Source organism: Gobio gobio, assembly GCF_949357685.1.
Source record: "Gobio gobio genome assembly, chromosome: 10".
NCBI classification, from domain to species: Eukaryota; Metazoa; Chordata; class Actinopteri; order Cypriniformes; family Gobionidae; genus Gobio; species Gobio gobio.
Window position 1 is genome coordinate 37874512 of NC_137116.1, and position 20821 is coordinate 37895332.

General features: G+C 38.9%; 1 protein-coding gene across 4 annotated transcripts in view; it reads right to left on the reverse strand.

Annotated features, from left to right (window-relative positions):
- ccser1 (coiled-coil serine-rich protein 1) overlaps positions 1 to 20821 on the reverse strand; it is a 99527-nt gene that overhangs the window by 51612 nt on the left and 27094 nt on the right. For all 4 annotated transcript variants that reach the window (XM_079827221.1, XM_079827222.1, XM_079827219.1 and 1 more), the window contains 2 exons: positions 8737 to 8878; positions 602 to 679 (listed from right to left, as the gene is read on the reverse strand). In XM_079827221.1, the coding sequence (XP_079683347.1) occupies positions 602 to 679; positions 8737 to 8878 (220 nt within the window). The remainder of the gene's footprint in view (positions 1 to 601; positions 680 to 8736; positions 8879 to 20821) is intronic.

Sequence of the window (20821 nt, forward strand, 5' to 3'; positions counted from 1 at the left end):
GGATGAGCCGGAATGTCACGTGATTCGCTGCCGCAACCGTCGCTTCTGTTAGCACTCCATGTAGGTCAGTAAGGAGGACAGAGAAAGACGCAGACCTCATTTCCACGTCGTAAAAAAAAAAAAAAAAAAAAAAGTCCTGATGAAAAACAAAATCCTCTTCTTCCAAGCAAAATCTCCTCATGCAAAATCATAAACCTCTCCCAATGACAGTCCTAGCCCATCTCCACAAGATCAGGACACGTAATCAAATAATCTCATCAAGATAGTGGGGAAATTCTATTGATGGTGGAGAAAAATCTAACTCAAATTGTATCAAAGAGAGAGGCCAGAATGAAAAGAGTAGAGTGTGTTTAGGAGAAGCACAACGGAGTAGGAAAATTAACTACATAAAACAGAGAGACCTCTGTCTCAATGCAGTCATTTAGCACCGTCATTAGGTTTTATCTATGGGCTTTGAAATCTTCAGGGAAGAAAAATTGAAAGTGAGCCTTTTAAATCAAAGTAGTGGGATCCACCAGTGACACCGCATCAGCAAAGAATGCGTTCATCCACATTGTTAATAGAAAAGAAACAAGGCACAACACCGAATGAGGACGATTACCTTAAAGGGGAGGGATTTCTCACTGCAGGGGCTTATGGGTAGCGAGTGAAGGCTGCTGGCAGGACTGATCTCAGTGCTCTGAAAGGCAAAAGAGAATACATCTTAATATTTAATGAGACATGAAAAGAAAATAACTATTAAAAACAAACTGTAAATAATATTCAGCTTATCTCACTAAATGAGGTTGCAACACAGTATTATTAAGTTTGTTTTTAAATTTCTGATCAAGACAGCCTTCAAAATATAATTTGCACTCATAAAATATTGCTTTATTTATTCCATGTACTCCCATAACCCCATGCATTAGCTTTTTAATATATTACTGTTCATTTTTTATTCATATTTGTTCATGTTCATTCATAATGTATTTAATAATGTTAATCTATACAACTTTAAATGTTAAAGTGTATATGCAGAAATTAATATTAATCAAGATCAATAAATGCCGAAAAGTGTTTTTCATTGTTAGCTCTTGATACCCAATACACAACATGGTTCACATGGGCCGTGAGCACCTGAGCTCTGCACGTGCATAGAGCGCAATATTGAGCGGAGCATCACACCGCGTAGTGATAACGGCTACAGCGAGAGTGAAACCTGAGCACTGAACACTGAGGCGGCATGTATTTTCCGGAAGATAAAAAAATGTTGGCTGAAATTTCGGTGCATCCCTACTGGTTAGATACAAAAAAAACATACACACACACACACACACACACACACACAAAATAGAGTGGTGCAGGTATGAAAATCACCTCATAGGCCAAAACGCAGAAGCGAGTTAGCATTTTAGCACTTCCGGTTCCCTCGTCCCGAAGTCAATGTTCTTTTTTAAATGGGATTTTGGTTAAAAGGCTGAAATAAGGTTTATGGTGAACACAAGCTCAAGGCCCTTTCACGTTTTATTCTACGACATAAAAATACATCAGTATTACCGCAATCGTGATTTTTTTAAAGCTGTTACGTGTCTTGAAAAAGGCGGTTGCTAACAAGTGGCTAAATGGGACTACAGAGGCTGTCGAGGAGATTAAACATCATTACGCAGAAAAGGTATGCTCAGTCTGCTTTTACACCCTCATTAGGCTCATAATGGTGCTCTTATAAACTAGTCTAACTCAAACGTTATGGGAAAATGTTTTGAGATAAAAACTGAAAAGAGTTGCAAAAAGCTTAGTGATAGTGACGTTGAAATCGCGGGACCGTGGTGTAGTTCGTTCAAAGCCTACCTTTAGCTTTTTACTTCTGGCGACTGCATTTAGGCTTCAAAATGAATAAAAGTTGTGTTCATCTGTGACAATTATCTTGATGGACAAAACGTGTAAGAATAATAAACTTTTGCTGATCACAGTGCTTGCTTTTTGCGATAATCCAAAAGAAAATCCTATTTTTCGCGAGAGAACCAGTGCGATGCAAACTACAAAGTGACGTCATAGCTACACCACTCTATACTGCACTGCTAAAGAGGATGACTTTTTTTTCCTTTCTTATTTTGGCCAAAATAAAGAGCAATTTTTTTTATAAATAAGCAAAATCAAACAAAATTCACTTTAAAAAAAAATCTAAATAAACAAAAACAAAAAATAGCAGTTCTCTGTAAGGTGCATCTCCGTATCAATGCTTTTATAAAGAAGCAACATTTGTGAGTGGGTTTGGAGAAGGCCCATGACATGCAGCTCCACTTGCAGGAAAAATACAAAAAAAAAAGAAAATGAGGAGACTAAAATCAAGTACTAGTTTAAACAGGTCTATAGATTTCAAACAAGGTGCAATGTAACAACCATTACAATGTCATTTTGGTAAATGTTTCACAGCAAACGTGAATGAATTTTAAGCAGCATTTCAGACCCCATAATTACTACGAATTCAAGACTGATCCTGCATGTGCTGCTTTTGATTAATGTGTTTTCTATGCCTGCATTTTGAGTGCAAGGAGAGGACAAGAAAACTGTAATGAAAAGTGCAAACATATTGAGGTAATCAGGAAGGTATAAAAGCAAAAGCAAGACAAACGTTTCACTATCCCAGTACATTCAAACAAAAACAGCTAAACAACAAAACAAGTAGAGCCAAAGTGATTTTCTGAAAAATACAAAACTGTAATTTAAGAATTTAACCTGCTCAATATAAAAATCTCTGCTCTGAATATGAAGTAATTATCAAAATGGTTATATATGCACACGGACTGAACTGTTTTTGCTGGTGGGAAATGCAATAGTTATGTAAATGAACCAGGCAGGACGCAAAAAACAACAACAAAAAGCCAGTTTAATCCACGAAGGAAGTATTGCCAGGTTCTGAATGCCAATAGGCAATACAGTACAAAATGTTCAAAGGTATAAGAGCTATTTGATTCAAGCCTAGGTAACATTCAAAAATGTCTGAGAGGTTAGATGGTCTTGACTCGAGAGCTTTTCTGTGCGAGCAGACAATCTATGGTAATTTCACATTTACTATTTTACATTTGACAATCAAAACCTCTGAACTTTTTGAACACACTCCTCTGAATTAGTCAAAAACGAGGTATCATCAAATGACCAAAAGACACAGAAAAAAACAGAAAGAACAGGCTATGCTTAAACTCTGTGGCCAAGCAAATAAAACCAAATGCAAAAGTGCATAAGTCGTTTTGATTTTTATTACAGTGTAGTTTACAAAAGCTGAAGGAAGATGGCTAATTTACATGTTAATGAGAAGAGTCAGTAAAGAGGCCAAAGAACTTCCTCTTCAATATTCATGTTCCTCTGTTGTGCACGGTTCTCTGGACCTTCACTGAGGAAAGTGATTGTTATTGTGAGGGAATATAAAACTGAGTTCATGCAGCTACGAGTTGGATGAATGTGGAATGGAAATGCGGGTGTTCTGGTCAATAAATAAAGTCGGGTGAGCATTACTAATATTAACAGTAAGGGATGACACCAAGATTTTTTTTTATTTATTTTTTTTATCATGGTTACTCAAAAAGCATTCAATAAATTTGTATATTACTACCACAACAGAACTAAAACTCTTCATCCCTGTTCTGAAAGAGTAGGGACACAGTTGTAAAGTTCCATCCATCCATCCATCTTCTTCCGCTTATCCGGGGCCGGGTCGCGGGGGCAGCAGTCTAAGCAGAGATGCCCAGACTTCCCTCTCCCTACACACTTCCTCTAGCTCTTCCGGGGGGACACCGAGGCGTTCCAAGGCCAGCCGGGAGACATAGTCCCTCCAGCGTGTCCTCGGTCTTCCCCGGGGCCTCCTCCCGGTTGGACATGCCCGAAACACCTTCCCGGGAAGGCGTTCAGGAGGCATCCGGAACAGATGCCCGAGCCACCTCAGCTGTCCCCTCTCGATGTGGAGGAGCAGCGGCTCTACTCCGAGTTCCTCCCGAGTGACTGAGCTTCTCACCCTATCTCTAAGGGAGCGCCCAGCCACCCTGCGGAGAAAGCTCATTTCGGCCGCCTGTATCCGGGATCTTGTCCTTTCGGTCATGACCCAAAGCTCATGACCATAGGTGAGAGTAGGAACCTAGATTGACCGGTAAATCGAGAGCTTCGCCTTACGGCTTAGCTCTTTCTTCACCACGACAGACCGGTACATCGACCGCATTACTGCAGAAGCTGCACCGATCCGTCTGTCAATCTCCCGTTCCATCCTCCCCTCACTCGTGAACAAGACCCCTAGATACTTAAACTCCTCCACTTGGGGCAGGAACTCTCCACCAACCTGGAGTGGGCAAGCCACCCTTTTCCGACTGAGGACCATGGCCTCGGATTTGGAGGTGCTGATCCCCATCCCAGCCGCTTCACACTCGGCTGCAAACCGTCCCAATGCATGCCGAAGGTCCTGGTTAGAAGGGGCCAACACGACAACGTCATCCGCAAAGAGCAGAGACGAAACCGTGTGGTCCCCAAACCTGACACCCTCCGGCCCTTGGCTGCGCCTAGAAATTCTGTCCATAAAAATTATGAACAGAACCGGCGACAAAGGGCAGCCCTGCCGGAGTCCAACATGCACCGGGAACAAGTCTGACTTACTGCCGGCAATGCGGACCAAACTCCTGCTTCGGTCATACAGGGACCGGACAGCCCTCAGCAAAGGACCCCGGACCCCATATTCCCCCAGCACCCTCCACAGGACGTCGCGAGGGACACAGTCGAATGCCTTCTCCAAATCCACAAAACAAATGTGGACTGGTTGGGCAAACTCCCATGAACCCTCCAGCACCCTGTAGAGGGTATAGAGCTGGTCCAGTGTTCCGCGACCAGGACGAAAACCACACTGTTCCTCCTGAATCCGAGGTTCCACTATCGGCCGGATTCTCCTCTCCAGTACCCTGGCATAGACTTTCCCGGGGAGGCTGAGAAGTGTGATCCCCCTATAGTTGGAACACACCCTCCGGTCCCCCTTCTTAAAAAGAGGGACCACCACCCCGGTCTGCCATCCCAGAGGCACTGTCCCCGACCGCCACGCGATGCTGCAGAGGCGTGTCAGCCAAGACAGCCCCACAACATCCAGAGACTTGAGGTACTCAGGGCGGATCTCATCCACCCCCGGTGCCTTGCCACCGAGGAGTTTCTTGACCACCTCGGTGACTTCAGCCCGGGTGATGGACGAGTCCTCCTCTGAGCCCCCAGCCTCTGCTTCCTCAATGGAAGACGTGACGGCGGGATTGAGGAGATCCTCGAAGTATTCCTTCCACCGTCCGACAACATCCCCAGTCGAGGTCAACAGCCGCCCATCGCCACTGTAAACAGCGTTGGTAGGGCACTGCTTCCCCCTCCTGAGGCGCCGGACGGTTTGCCAGAATCTCTTCGAGGCCAGCCGATAGTCTTTTTCCATGGCCTCACCGAACTCCTCCCAGGCCCGAGTTTTTGCCTCCACGACCACCTGGGCTGCAGTCCTTTTAGCCTGTCGGTACCTGTCAGCTGCCTCAGGAGTCCCACAAGCCAGCCAGGCCCGATAGGACTCCTTCTTCAGCTTGACGGCATCCCTTACTTCCGGTGTCCACCACCGGGTTCGGGGATTGCCGCCTCGACAGGCACCGGAGACCTTGCGTCCACAGCTCCGAGCAGCCGCTTTGACAATGGAGGTGGAGAACATGGTCCACTCGGACTCAATATCTCCAGCCTCCCTCGGGATCCGGTCGAAGCTCTGCCGGAGGCAGGAGTTGAAGATCTCTCTGACAGGAGACTCGGCCAAACGTTCCCAGCAGACCCTCACAGTACGTTTGGGTCTACCGAGTCTATACAGCTTCCTCCCCCGCCATCGGATCCAACTCACCACCAGGTGGTGATCAGTTGACAGCTCCGCCCCTCTCTTCACCCGAGTGTCCAAGACATACGGCCGCAGATCAGATGAAACGACCACAAAGTCGATCATTGACCTACTACCTACGACAGTTGTAAAGTTCTATACTATATTTTGTCTAAATAAATGATAATTAAAGGATAGGTACACTATGTAAACTGTATATTATTTGTACATTATATCATACCTCAAACTTTTCGAATAATTGCTAATAGAGTCTGAGTGTGATGACGTTGCGCAAATCTGCAAATTAGTAGGGAGTAGTGAACACTGCTAGGGACCCTAGCTGTGCCCGAAAACTGAAAAATGTTAAAAGTGTGCAAATGCTAACACTGTGCCAAGTCATTGCCTGATAAGGCAGCGAGGTAGCAAGTCAGCTGCCTAAGCTTTCAGACACAGCCTGTCAATAGTAATGCAGTTCATGGTGCTCTCTCCTAAGCTGATGATCTAAATCTAAATTCACAGCAGGTGAATAGGGTAAAAAAATTTTACTGATATAACAATACCTCCACAGTTGATTGATTACATTAAGAATCGAAAACGGTTTTCTGAAATGTTAAGTTTAAAAATGCAAATGAGGCATTATCTAATTAAATATGCACTAATTTGCATACAGAACATAAGTCTAAACATTGGATAAAGTCAGGTTCAAAATTCTTGTTTTATTTTTTTATTTTTTTTTGACATATTAGACTCAAAGATTTTTACAGAGGGGATTTTGGATCTCTTTCTATCACTCCACAAATCGGAAAATAGTCAACAGCCAAAAAAAAATATTTTTAATTAGGCAATTATATATAAGAACAAACCCCTGTAAAAGCCTTCAGAATATAGATCTATAGATCAGAATATAGCATATAAATCTGTAAAGTTTTGTTTATGTAAGTGCTGCTGAAGTGGAGATTTCTGAATCATTTTGCGAAAACGGCCTTTAAAGATATGTACTGTAATTGAAATCTACACACGCAAATATAAAGTGCTATAAAAAGATACTCTTAAAAGTGTATATTGGATGTTTTCTTTTCACTAGTTTGAAAAAAACACTAAGAAAAGCCAAAAAGCCCAAAATCTCAAAATTGACAGATGCATGAAAAAAAGTGTGTTATGCCTGTAGTGTCTCTGCGACTTATACGTTTATTTAGTTAAAGCTGTGAACCCCTTTGTTCCAAAGGAGCTTGCAGTCATAACTATGGTTCTCCCAGGTGTTAGACTCTTTTTCCATAGCTTCACTCCTCTGTATCCTCTCCGTTTTTTTTCAGTCACTTTCACTTTCCATTCTACCCCATGTATATGTGTGCTTTTGTGTATGTTTTTGTTAGATTAGTTATGCGTTTGTGATTTAGTTAATAAAACTTGTGCACAAAACATATTTGGTTCTGACTCCCAGTCTGCAAATAAATTGTCACTTAAATGATCGATTTGTTACACGCTCTAAGAGCTGTAAATGCTAAGGATTTTTTTTTTCTGTGGCAATGAAAAATACCCTACTCATAGAATTAATTAATAATCAATACTGAGTGTTCACAGGATGAACTGATTGATTGTAATGTTAATGTAGCTACATCAAGTTAATCCCATTAACTGATTCAAATGTTCATAATTAATCATAATGAGTCATGTATAAATTATTAACATTTCCCCTTTGAGCTAACTCCATCTCCGTGTCGCTTTTACAACATTTCAAATCTCCGAAAAAGCTAGGCCAATGTTGATTCTTGTTTTATTACAAGCGCTGTCGCATTCTTTTTTTGCCAGCAGACTCTCCTCTGTTCAGCATTTGTTTAAAATGGGTGATTCCCGGAGGTTTGAGATTTAACATTTTCCCTGTCAACCTGTCTTACTTGTTGTGACAACTAACTTATGCGACTCCCACACCATACACGTAGTTCCTGTGAAAACCATCCTGTCAGGTCTAAAATATAAACACTTATAATAGACTTCCATAGTAAATCAGGGTAAGACAAACACGTTTCAGAAGGATTGATTATGTATTTAGTCATTATTTAAATGTTAATTTTGAACACAAAAAAAAAGGTTACAGTGTACCTTTAAAACAATAAATAAATAAATAAATAAATAAATAAATATATAAATATATAAATATATAAATATATAAATATATAAATATATAAATATATAAATAAATATATAAATAAATATATAAATATATATATATATATATATATAAATATAAATATTATATATATATATATAAAGAGAATTCAGGCATCAAAAGAAATATGAATATTCATTTTAAGATTTGCTAAAGATTACATTGAAGAGTGTCATATTAGTGTTTTGTCATGAAAAATAATAATAATTAAATTAAAGTAAATGTAAAAATATTGGAAATGTACAATTAAATACACAAACCGATACCTATCAAAAATATAAATATAAATAAAATATAGGCCAGTAACCAATATGACACAAATACATTTCTATGAAAAGCATATTAATTTTACAAAAATATAAAAAGTGCATTCAAAACGTATTTGGATAGTTAAGTCAAACACAAAAAAATGAATCTGCAAACAAATGATACTAGGCCTGTACAGAAGTACTTACTGTAATGTTTCACTGGCTGAACAAATCAACACTCTGGTATGCTTTTCTACCTCTCACAGCCTTGTTTTCATTGGTGTCAAATCAAGTATGGTGTTAACTCTACTACAAGGTCTACTTACTGACTGAATGTGGCCCTTTTGAGTGTGATATCCTGGTGTTAGCCCTGAACGATGAGGCATGAAACTGGCAGGGCACCGAGAGCTCTTCTACCTGTTCTAATGTACCCATGATGAAGGCCATAGCAGCTTCATATATCAACTGTCAGTGTGGAACATTACCTCCTGCAGGGTCCTGCGTAACCGCAGCAGAAGAGTCTTTACCGCTGTGCAGTCCTGCTGCATTAGCCTGAACGGCAACGCTTCCAGCCCAGCCAAAGGTTCGTCATCACGAGACAGACAGAGAGACATCGGCCGCTGCTCTCTGGAAGGATCATAAGAAAATACTTTCTGTGAGCAAGAATCAGTCTGAGTTTTAGGGGAAGTGATACAAGAAAATCCACAGAAAAATGGATATCCAACATAAATTGGCAAATGAATGTGCATACAAAACAACATATCAGCATTTAATGCAATAATATCAACTTCAAATGTGATTCAAACTAGAATCAAATGTAAATAACAAAAAAAAAAAAAAATGTGTCTATTGATTGCATCCAGATTTTGACCAGAAAATGAACAGATCAATCATTTATGTAGAGAATGGGGTCAACTTAAACTTTATTAGAAGTGCTTTTTGAAAAAAGACAAAAAGGCAAAGGTTCAAAGTGGAGAAAAGACCCTCAAGAGATAATGGAGATGATAGTCATACCCTCTTCATCATGATTTTCATTCAGTCCAAGTGGATACTAATCTATACATTCATTTAGACAATTAGACTGTTAAGAGGTTTAAAAACATTATTTTCTTCAACTTTCTAAGACCTTGACTGAACAACATATAGTTCATATACGGGACCAATAAAAGGGGAATTATATGAGGAACCATCCGAAGGATGAGGTACACAATATCAAAGACTTGCCATCCAAGGGTAATGCAATATCTTTTTCGAGACAAAATCTCTTTCGCTCTTCGTTTTTGAAAGAATAAAAGCCCACTGTTCATCAATACCGTATATCAAAGATATCTTCAAAGGAAGCACAGGGTATTAGGGCCGATAGAAATCTCTTATTGAGAGTTCTACACAAAACACACAGACCTCTTGTTAATTAAGACACTTTGATTCTGCTCAACAGACTCAAACACTGCAGCTCCTGACTTGTCTTTATACATTTATGGGCTTAGGATTGAACTTCATTCAAGTGCATCAGAAATAATTAAGTATTTATGCTTTTTAAAAGTACAGTGATAACAGAAGATCAAAAAGAACCTCAGAATGTGCGATTAGAATTAAGCATCGATTCCCTAGAACCCCTCCAACGGGAGAGTCGCAGAGTCCGTAAACACACAAACAAACAACTGACACTTTTATTGTCGTTTTTTCATTACCACTCTGTTTATTTCAGAGCCTTTGTGGTAAGTGTCCTTAGAGTAGTAAAGTGCAATTTCACTTTCTTCTTGCAGCTCAATAGAAGGTTACAAGCTTTCCATCTCACACTTGTCAATTAACACCACTGTCTGAAACATCCTCTCAGAAAAATGGGAATATGCTTTTTCCTCAATTCATAGCATTGACTGGTAAAAACATTATCTTTGCTGAAGTACATATTCAATTGTGTCTGCTTGCTGAATTTACGAAATATTTCATAAATGGAGTGTGTTGCTAAACGCCTCAGAAAGCATAGAAAGAATCCTGACTTATTCATGATCCTCGCGCTGAGACATAGCATGGAGAGGACGTGCTCATTCAACATACTCATTAAAATATTAGAGCCTGTATAACTCAGTGTCTGCACATAAAGCCAGCAGCAAAAGCAAGCTTCATTCTTTGTTTTTGCCTGTGAGAACTGACTACGCCACCTAACAGATTCCTCTAATATTGTCTTTTACCGTGACATGAGTCAATGGATGTATTTGTCAAAACACGGTATGGAAAATCGATCGCTGCACAGCACACGCATGAATTTACAAAAGCAGAAGTATGGAAACACTATGTTTATTACTTTAAAAAAAGGAAATCAGAGTGAGCGCTGCAGGAGTAATTGTATATTGTGCCTTAACAACTCTAGAATTCCTTTAGCTTGGACGCCTGAGGCATTCAACACCATTCTGAAATGTTTTCCAGAAAAAGGACTCAATTTCACCACTTTCAAGCAATTTTCAGACACATTACACACAGACCTGGTGTTAAATGCTGCCTCTTATAAGCAGAAGTGTCAGTGTTATTGTTCAGTCTGAAAGGGGATGTTATTTACTTGACAGAAGTTCTATGTATAAGATAATTATCTAGATTTAATCAATAATCGCAATTTTAGATGTCAAGGCCTCTATGATTCAGTTTAACAGGCTTTGTGTTCGGCAACAATAACTAGAGAACCCCTTAAATGTCACCCCCCCCCCCCCCTTTTTTTTTTGAGAATGTGAAAATATTGCTTTAAAGAAGACACTCAGAAGATTATTGCTGAAGTGAAAGATGATTACTTTATCATACTTTTTCTTTTTTTAAATGTATGAAAGTTCAAATTTACTGTACTAAATATGTATTTATTTTATATAAAAATATATGGTAACACTTTACAATAAGGTTGTATTAGTTAACATTGGTTAATGCATTAGTTAATATGAATTGACCATGAACAACACCCCTGTTCAGCATTAGTTAATTTTTGTCAACGTTAGTTAATAAAAATACAGACGTTCATGGTTTGTTCATGTTAGTTCACAGTGCATTAACTAATGTTAACAAGATTTTAATAATGCATTAGTAAATGTTGAAATTCACATTAACAAAGATAAATAAATGCTTTGTAAGTGCACTTCATTATTAGTTCATGTTAACTAATGTAGTTAACTAATGTTAACTAACGAACCTTATTGTAAAGTGTTTTATAAAATACTTTTTTTACTATAAAATTGAGATCAAAATATCAAAGCCATATGTCTAACCAAGTTGTGTTCCAAATTTGAAGTTGATATCACAACAATAGCCAATAGCTATTCTAAAAATAGCCACCGGGTGTCAAAGATTCTATTTAATGTTTTTATGCATTCTCCTGTAACAAATAAATACATTTCTGTCCAAATATCACTTCTATCACAAAACAGTCACCAAATATGGAACCTTGAAACTCAGACCTTACCGACGATATGCATTTTGTCAAGATTAGAAAAGGTTTTGATGATAAAGTAGTTATCTGAAACCTGACACCACCCACTAGGGGAGGAGCCCGCTAAAAGAATTTAGAGTACCATTTTCATAGTAACAACATCCAATTTCAAAACGGTTTTCACAGGATGAATTTTGAGTTTGTACGCATTCGAATGATACCTAATATGATATGAAAAAAGCAGATAAAAACAGAAATTGAGCTTTGTTACTGATTTGAAGCAGTTCATCTTTCAAATATGCTCAGACTCGACTCGCTTGTCTTCAACAGAGTTTGGCATTAGCATGTTGCCAAGGTAAAAACGCGATAGTCAAGTAAACATAAAATTACATAGCATACGCAAATGTAAATTAAAACAGTCCAGTAACTACATTGAACGGTTTGTTATGTGTAAAACTGATTACAAGTGCACTATTGGTCAAGTTTGGGGTCGGTCGGTTGGTCGTGAAGTTATTTTGAATTGTAATAATATATGTCACAATATTGCGGTTTTTACAGCATTTTTATCAAATAAATGCGGACTTGGTTAGCATAAGACTCCTTTCAAAAACATTTTAGAGGGGTGGTAAACCGCGATTTCACTATTCTAACTTTAGCTAGTGTGTAATGTTGCTGCTTGAGCATAAACAACATCTGCAAAGTTAAAACGTTCAAAGTTTAAAGCAAAGGGAGATATTTGCTTTTAAAGAAATCAGTTTCTAAGGACTACAACAAACGGCCAGCAGGCGACTACAGACATTCCTCCAGGGTTGGTGACATCAACAGGCTCAATATTTACATAAACCCCTCCTCCGAGAATATTAAATAAGGGGGGGTGAGGCCATTTTGTATCGCGGCGCTGTTGTGGTATAGTTAGGCTGGAGTGGTGTTGCCGCGATGCCAAGGAAATGCTGTTATTTTCATCCGGATTTCAGGTCTGGGGTACTTGCTCTGTTCAGCCTTCCTTGTGGGACGGGGGTGCATTGCAGAGCGTTTAACATACAGCATGTTATATGCACGTGTGTTTGAGACGGAGGGAAACAGGCGCGTGCGGGGCTCCCGCAGCACATCTCACGGCGGAAAACTTCCACCATCTTCGCGAGTTCAATGCCGGATTTGAACAACGTCAGCTGCGTAAGACAAACACTGCCAGTGCGTGGATGCACGACGCGCGCGCTGCACATTTCACGGAGGAAAACTTCCACCATCTTTGCGAGTTCAATGCAGGATATGCACCACGGCTTGTCCTGAAAGCTGGATTTACAAACAGAAGCTGTTTACGGGCCACAACCTGTAAGTCTGATTTATATTTCATCGATGTGTTTTCCTGTAATAGGTTGTAGCAAGGAAGTAAACAGATGACAGCGCTATTCTGCAAACCAGTCTGTTAAATGCTCATTCATACTTAACGTTATCCGACGAACACCTAACGTTACAAACACTAACGTTAAAATCTCAACAGCGAACTTGGCATTAGTGTAAATGATTCTTTGATTAGAGCTTTTATGAATTGTTTATCTACAGGCATGCTAAACATGGTTCTGTGTGTGATTTGGCTAACGTACTAGTAAAGCCAGTGTTTAGTGTTCGTTTTGGGTTAGTTCTTGCGACAGATATTTGTCTATAATCGTTCTAAAAATACAAAAGTAAAAGTGCCATTCAGTAGCGATCACTATAGATCCGCAGTCTTTACTCTTGAGGAATGAACAGGTTCTGCTCAATCATCTTCACTAAAATGTTCTGGGTCTGATTCGGGCTCAGATTGGTATGGTTTTATTGACGCCACTGTTTCTAATACTGACCAAAGCACAGCCTCCGGTAAGGGGCGTGACGTTTCCGACAAACGTGCACTAGGCGGTTAGCGAATCACAACACACTGGGCCAGCTAAACAATCTGAGCCCACTGCGTATTTTTGAGGGACTGGCTTCATACAACCCGGAAAGCATCAGACCGTTTTACAAGGAGGGACAGAGCAGTGTAGAATAAAGGTCAAATATATGAAAAATAATAATTTTTTTTTTTAAACGAAGCATGAACACGTTACAGTGCACCCCACAAACACAATCAAGCCTTCAAAAGAATGTGTTTTACCAACCCTTTAAAAAATCTGACCGACCCCAAAGTTTTATACTGTAATACAGATTTATTTATTTCTCAAAATTTCCTTCGAAAAGTCAGTCCTCTCGGCAGCTGAATTCATAACACTTCCAGGTATGCTATTTTTATTCACAAGTTCAGCCCAATTTGTACATGCCTGTATGTTTATGTTAGTTCAAATCATGTTACAATAACACATTTAAAATGAGGAATAAAATCTGACAACAATGATATCATAAACAATGTTTCTTTTGACCTTAAGTCTGTAATTCCAATCCTACAGCCCCCCTAGTGAGTGTTGCCACATCTATGAAAATATAATTAACTCGGAAGGCAGGTACTGCTGCCATATTCAGTTATGATTTCTTCCATTCATCTATTTACAAGCTATTTTAAGGCATTTTCACAGGGAAAAAAAACTTTATACGTGTCATTTTAGTGATCAAAGATGAGTTTTAAGGGATAAAATGATTGAATACAGGGGGGTTTTAAAAGTGCTGCTTGCGTAGGTAGCTCACTAAGTTTTGGAATAAAGCCTAAAGATAATTTATGAGAGCACACAGTCCATTTACATTTAGTAGAGGCAATACTGTTATTAATCAAGTCTTAAGAAACACTTTGTCCCGAGATATACCTTAAAGCTGCTGACCTCAGGATGTTTTCATTATGCTAAACATTTACACTAAGAGTAACACCAACATATTCCACTTTAGTCACCTGCTACATAATATCCATTATCACCTCATTTCTGGCCATGATCTGATTATGCCACTGAAACACTGTCACCTAGTTTGTTCTTTTATGCATATGACCTCTGCTTAGCAGGTTGACATCCCCCCCTGCGTGAGCTCTCATTTAGAAGCTGTATGTTATTTAAAGCTGTTGAGAGGCAGAGCACTGGCGTTGTGTACTGGCATCTGTCAGATGTAAAAGACTCCCTCAGGTGAGTCGACGTTCTGTATTACACCTATTAGCGCCGTTTTCTCATAGGCCATTAGCATCTTCATTAGCATTAGGCAAGACTGGCCCTTTGTTCTTTTAATCACATATTAACTTTGCACTAGAGGAGCAGAATCCCGCCCATGTTCACGGTTGCATACACGTGTTGAAAATTTAACAAGTGATCTGAATGCCCGGCTGTAGGAGCAGTGTTCAGATCAGATAAATGCTTGCTAAACAGTTATGTATAGTAATGAGATCGATCCAAAAACTGTTGCCCTTTTTCAGCAGTGGAAACAAGGAAGATAAAGAGAGGGACTGCTGTAAAAATTGAGTCTACAAGATGCATTCATCTTTGATTGAGAGCATGAATGAGAGAGAAACAGAGTGAAAAGTGGTATTAAATGAATTTGCATGATCTTCCCTGCCAGCCAAAGACAAATTTTCACACTAGGGGTGGGCGGTATGACCAAATCTTATATCACAGTATGAGTAATTTTATATCATGGTAACAGTATCATTTACAATATAATTATTTTTACTGGAATTTCAACTAGAGAGTTGTGCAAATACGTCCCGTATTTGTCCCGCAAAAATATATGGTACCTTCTGTCTGCCTATGCATGCGCCTATAAATCGTTTTCATTTTGTTTTAGTTGTTCTTGCTGCTTTTGTGCAATAGATGAATAACAATTTATTCGTTTTATGTTTATATATTTTACGGGAGTCCAGCAAATTGTTTTATTGTCCCCTTAAAATGCTTAGAAACTATCATTCAAAAGTTTGGGGCTGGTAAGATTTTTCTCTTCTGTTCACCAAGGCTGCATTTATTTAAACAAAAATACAGAAAAAAAAACGTAATATTGTGAAATATTACCATTTAAAATAACATTCGAATTTTTTTATATTTTAAAATGTAATTTATGGAAACATCTATTTTTATTATTATTATTATCATCATCATCATCATCATCATCGAAAACAGTTGTTGCTAAATATTTTTTTAAAGAAATATTTTGTGAAAACCATACTTTTATAGGATTCTTTGATGAATAAAGTTCAAAAGAACAGCATTTATTTGAAAATTTATATTTTTGTACTGTCAATTTTGATATTATTTGAATTTTGATTTTGAAAGCATCCTTAAAAAGCTGAATAAAACTATTAATTTCTTTAAAAAGTACTCACTCACTGACCCCAATATGCGAACCACTTTTTAAAGATTATTCATAAACAAACAAATAAAGCAAACCATTTTGTTTATCCAAGCAATACGATTTGACAAACACAACAGACTGCAACAAATTGCTCAAGTCCTATGAATGCAAGGATTTCTGGCAGCAATGGTAAAAGTCAACAGTTTTTACACTGCCATCAACCATCTCCCTCAAATGCATTTTTGCACTTTGACTCATTTTTATTGCAACGACTAGCTTCAGGACAGGATCAGCAACCTCGGCGATGACATCATCTCTGTTTGTTTGTTTGTTTATACTGAACTTTTCAACCCCAAACATCTGAAAAGCTTAAATGTGTTGATTCTGCTCATTACGTGACGTCCCTTGTGGCTTAATTGTGGTTTATTTATTTCTAGCAGGGAATTAAGCGATGATGTCAGAGAGGATGCAGTAGTGGTTGTAGGCGGTTTGTTGACATTAAAGCAATGTTTCTGGTTGATCAAATATGTGTGTGTTTGGAGGGGTCATTTGTCACAACACATACACATACAGGGTTCATTCAAAATTGACAAATACCACGGAAATGTAATGTTAAATCTTTCTTTCTCTTCTGAAAAAAAAAATTAATAGCTCAAGTTAAAGGGATAGTTCACCCAAAACTGAAAATAAGCCCATGATTTACTCACCCTTCAAGTCATCCTAGGTGTATATGACATTCTTCTTTCAGACGAGAGTTTTATTAAAAAAGTCCTGGCTCTTCCAAAGCATTATAATGGCAGTGACTTCTTGTTTCGTTTTTCCTTAAAAGTGCATCTATCAATCATATAACTGCTCCACACAGCTCCGGGGGGTGAATAAAGGCCTTCTGAAGCGAAGTGGCACGTTTGTATTAGTGTATACTAGTTATCGCGAGAACCAAGTCTGTTGACATCGAAGGACATCCATGTGAAGAACTAAATTGTTTGAGCTGTACTCTACATTTTATTAGTCTGATAATGGCACCTTTGTGTTTATGTCCGGGTCGCTTCAACAAAGCAAAAGTCTCTATATTTCGTACTTCGACATCAAAGGGAGATGCCATTAACCAGTGCCATTAACATTTCACCAGTTCCCTGTAAATGATGCGGAGCGATTGAAGCTATTCAGTAGTTTGTGTCGCAGCCTTCTCCATCTCCCGGAGCTCCTGGTCGGTATACTCTGGTATACTTCAAACAAATATGGCCGGTTTTCACCCTCGTTTTAGACTTCTAATTTGCAACTGGTGTTTTGATTTGCTCTATCCTCTCCGCTTCCGCGTTCGTCACCGGAACTTACTGCGTCCTACATCATATGCTGGAATGCCAGTCTCTCGTGAAAATTTTTGGGTGAATTAACCCTTTCTAACTAACAGCTTTCTCCTTCGGGTAATGACTTGGAGTAGAGACCAATTACAGACAACATGTCACAAAGAACTCAAAAGAATCCATTCGCCATTCATGTCTAAGAACCACATTGCATGGCTTGTGGATGCACATTAGTCGAGGAGGTGGTCGGCCTCACAAAGACTGTGTCCAATCAGTGATGTCACAGGCTTCCTTGCTACGTGTGACAACAATGGATTCTGCCGCTGTGACTCAGCCAGATACCCAGGAGACTTTCCCCGAGCCAGATCTCACACACACATGCTGACTGCGGAGAAATCAACATGACGCCACAAACGAGAGTGTGATCAAAGGTTAGGAATAATCACACCCCCAACTTCACGCTTCAGGAAAAAAAATCCCCACATCGGACTGGATCGCAGTAATTACTTATGCTCAAACTCAAAGTCTAATGCCACCTTTTGTCACACCTGAGTATTCTTGAATGTCCCCTCTCGCTCTCTTTCTTTGAATCACCTTGACAGACTTGGGTAAGGAGACAGGGGAAAGTAGCACAAGGCCAGACACGCTGCCTTCTGTTGTGGAGGACCACAGCTTGCGGAGAGCTGAGGATTCTGCCCCCTGCTGAAGCAAACCTGCTCCTGAAGGACAGAAGGAAGAGAGAGGGAGCGAGAGCCCAGCTGGACGTGAGTTTTGAGTCTCAGTGTTTGTGCGTTATCTCTCTGGGCTAAAGGTGCACTCAGTAGTTGTTGTTTTTTTTTGTCTTGTTTTGTTACATTTTGCAGGCTCTTCATCTCCGTGTTCTTTTATATTCCTGCTTTTGACTATTGAATAACTCTTTATAAAATGTAAACAATTATTACTATTAATATTAGTATATTAATATGTACAAATATGCACATACTGTATATTAAAGGGTTAGTTCACCCAAAAATGAAAATTCTGTCATTAATTACTTACCCTCATGTCGTTCGACACCCGTAAGACCTCCGTTCATCTTCGGAACACAAATTAAGATATTTTAGTTGAAATCTGATGGCTCTGAAAGGCCTCCATTGGCACAATGGCCTTTACACTCTCAAGACCCTTAAAAGGTACTAAAGACGTCGTTACAAAGTCCATCTCACTACAGTGGTTCTAAAATAACTTTATGAATCGGCGAGAATAGTTTTTGTGCGCAAAAAAACCCTAAATAACGACTTACATAGTGATGAAGATTTCAAAACAAGGCATCATGAAGCTTCGAAGCGTTATGAATCAGCGAGTCGAATCAGCGGTTTGAATCGCCAAATTTCAGCAGTTTGGCGGTTTGACACGCGATCCGAATCATGATTCGGCTCACTGATTCATAACGCTTCGAAGCTTCATGATGTTCACAACTTCACAACTATGGAAGACTTGGAGTTGAGCTTTTCTTTGAGAAAAGAACGGCACTGAAGTTATTCGTAAGAAAGGAAGATGTGTTCAGAGTTTTGCCGACCGGATATGGCGAAAGTTTAATCTATCAACTAGCTCCGCTTCACCTTCTTGGTTGCTCTGGTTGGTTGTAGCGCTATCCTATTGCGTGCAGAGGGAATTTGAAAGACAACCGTTAATCCCGCCCCTCGGATTGAGCCCTGCCAATGGTGAGTTCCCAGACCCAACACCTTGATGTGGGTCTGGCTTGTCAGGCTAACTTTCTAGGTCAAATGTATCAAAAAGAAAGTTATTAATTTCTTTACATATGAAACTTTTAATGAGAAAAAAACAATAGACTGAGAGCACCTCTAAAAGTAACGACAACCGAAATATGAATTAGAATTTTAGAGAAAGTGTACAAGGAAACTGAATAGGTCTTATGAACAATTAGATTTCTTTCTTCCTCAGACGACCTTGCTGATAGTTTAACTAAATCAGATCAAACTGCAATAAAGACTAGGTCATTTTGTTCCTCACAAAATGGAGGGGGGAAAAATTGAGTTTGATTTGGGTTTCCTTTAATTTAAACTGTGACTCTCACTGTGTGAAAGCTATATAAGAGAAAACTAATCATAAACCTTTACACGGTCTTTGGCAGCACTATTAAAATGAACTGAGCTCTTTCTTCAGCTCTTCCTATAGCTTCATTTTTCTGCCTCTCTTCACAGAGCAAAACACTTCCTTCTGCCTCTCTTCAGAGCTGTAAAATGGGCTAGCGCTGCGTCGCTGAGCGAGAAAAACATAACACGAGCTGCCGTGCATCAGTCTAGCTGACGGTTGATGCGTTTTCCACACCAACAGCCCAGATTTCGCCTTGGGATAATATATCTTGTCACTTAGTCAGGGTGTAGGATTATAGCCCATCAAACAGTGCATCCTCGACTCTAGCTGAGCTGACTCACAGCAGAAAACAGGCCTCCCAGCCACTGTCCATTAAAGACATCTATACTAGCTGACACCTCCCCACCATAATGACACTATACCGCAATCCAATGAATCTTTCAAGCCCTCTGAATGATGAATTGACAAATATGAGAAAAAGCCAACTACTTTACTTCTGTTGAGTTTCATTATTTTCAACATAGGATGAATTATTAGATTCTAAGTGCAAGAGAAAAAAAAAGGGATTGTTCACCCAAAAATGAAAGTTTTGTGATTATTTACTCACCCTCATGTTGTTCCAAAGCAGTATGCTGCCTTTTTATAGAATACATTATTTTTTTCCATACAACAATAGTTCATGGTGATTATGGCTGGCAGAGCTCCACTAGATAAAAGAAAAATCCATGACTGGTGCGCTATATTCTTCAAAAGCCATATCATAGCTTTGTGTGAGGAACAGATTGAAATTTAAGTCATTATTCACACGTTCAGTTGTGTGTCATGCCCAAATATGAAATCCAAATGCACTACCGTTTAAAGTTTGGGATTTTTTTTTTTTATGTTTTTGAAAGAAGTCTCTGCATTTATCTGATCAAAGCTTCAGTAAAAATAGTAATTTTGTGAAATATTACAACAATTTAAAATAGTCCCTGGTGCATTTTATAACTCTGATGGCAAAGCTGATTTTTCAGCATCATTACTCCATTCTTCAGTGTCACATGATCCTTCAGAAATCATTCAAATATTCTGATTTGGTGCTCAAGAAACATTATGATGAATGTTGAAAACAGTTGTACTGCCTAATATTTTTGTGCTGCCTAATATTTTTGCGGAAACTTTTTTTTTCAGGATTCTTTGATGAATAAATGTATAATAAATTGAGAGAATTGTCTCTTTTGATCAATAAAATGTATCCTTGCTTAATAAAAGTATTAGTTCCTTTCAAAAAGTCTAACTTTTAAACTGTATTGTGTGTGGAATGCAAAGTGAGAGAAAGTGGAGCTAAATTTATACCAAAATTTTAGTCCATTTCTCACAAAGTTATCATACAGCTTCAGAAAACTCAAAATATTGTGTAAGTCATATGGACTATTTTTATCATTGTTTTATGGGGGTTTATGGTATTTTTTTTTTAAAACACCTCAAACTGTTTTTATGGGGAAGAAAGCCTGTTCAAAAAGAGTTTCTATTAAATATTCCACACAA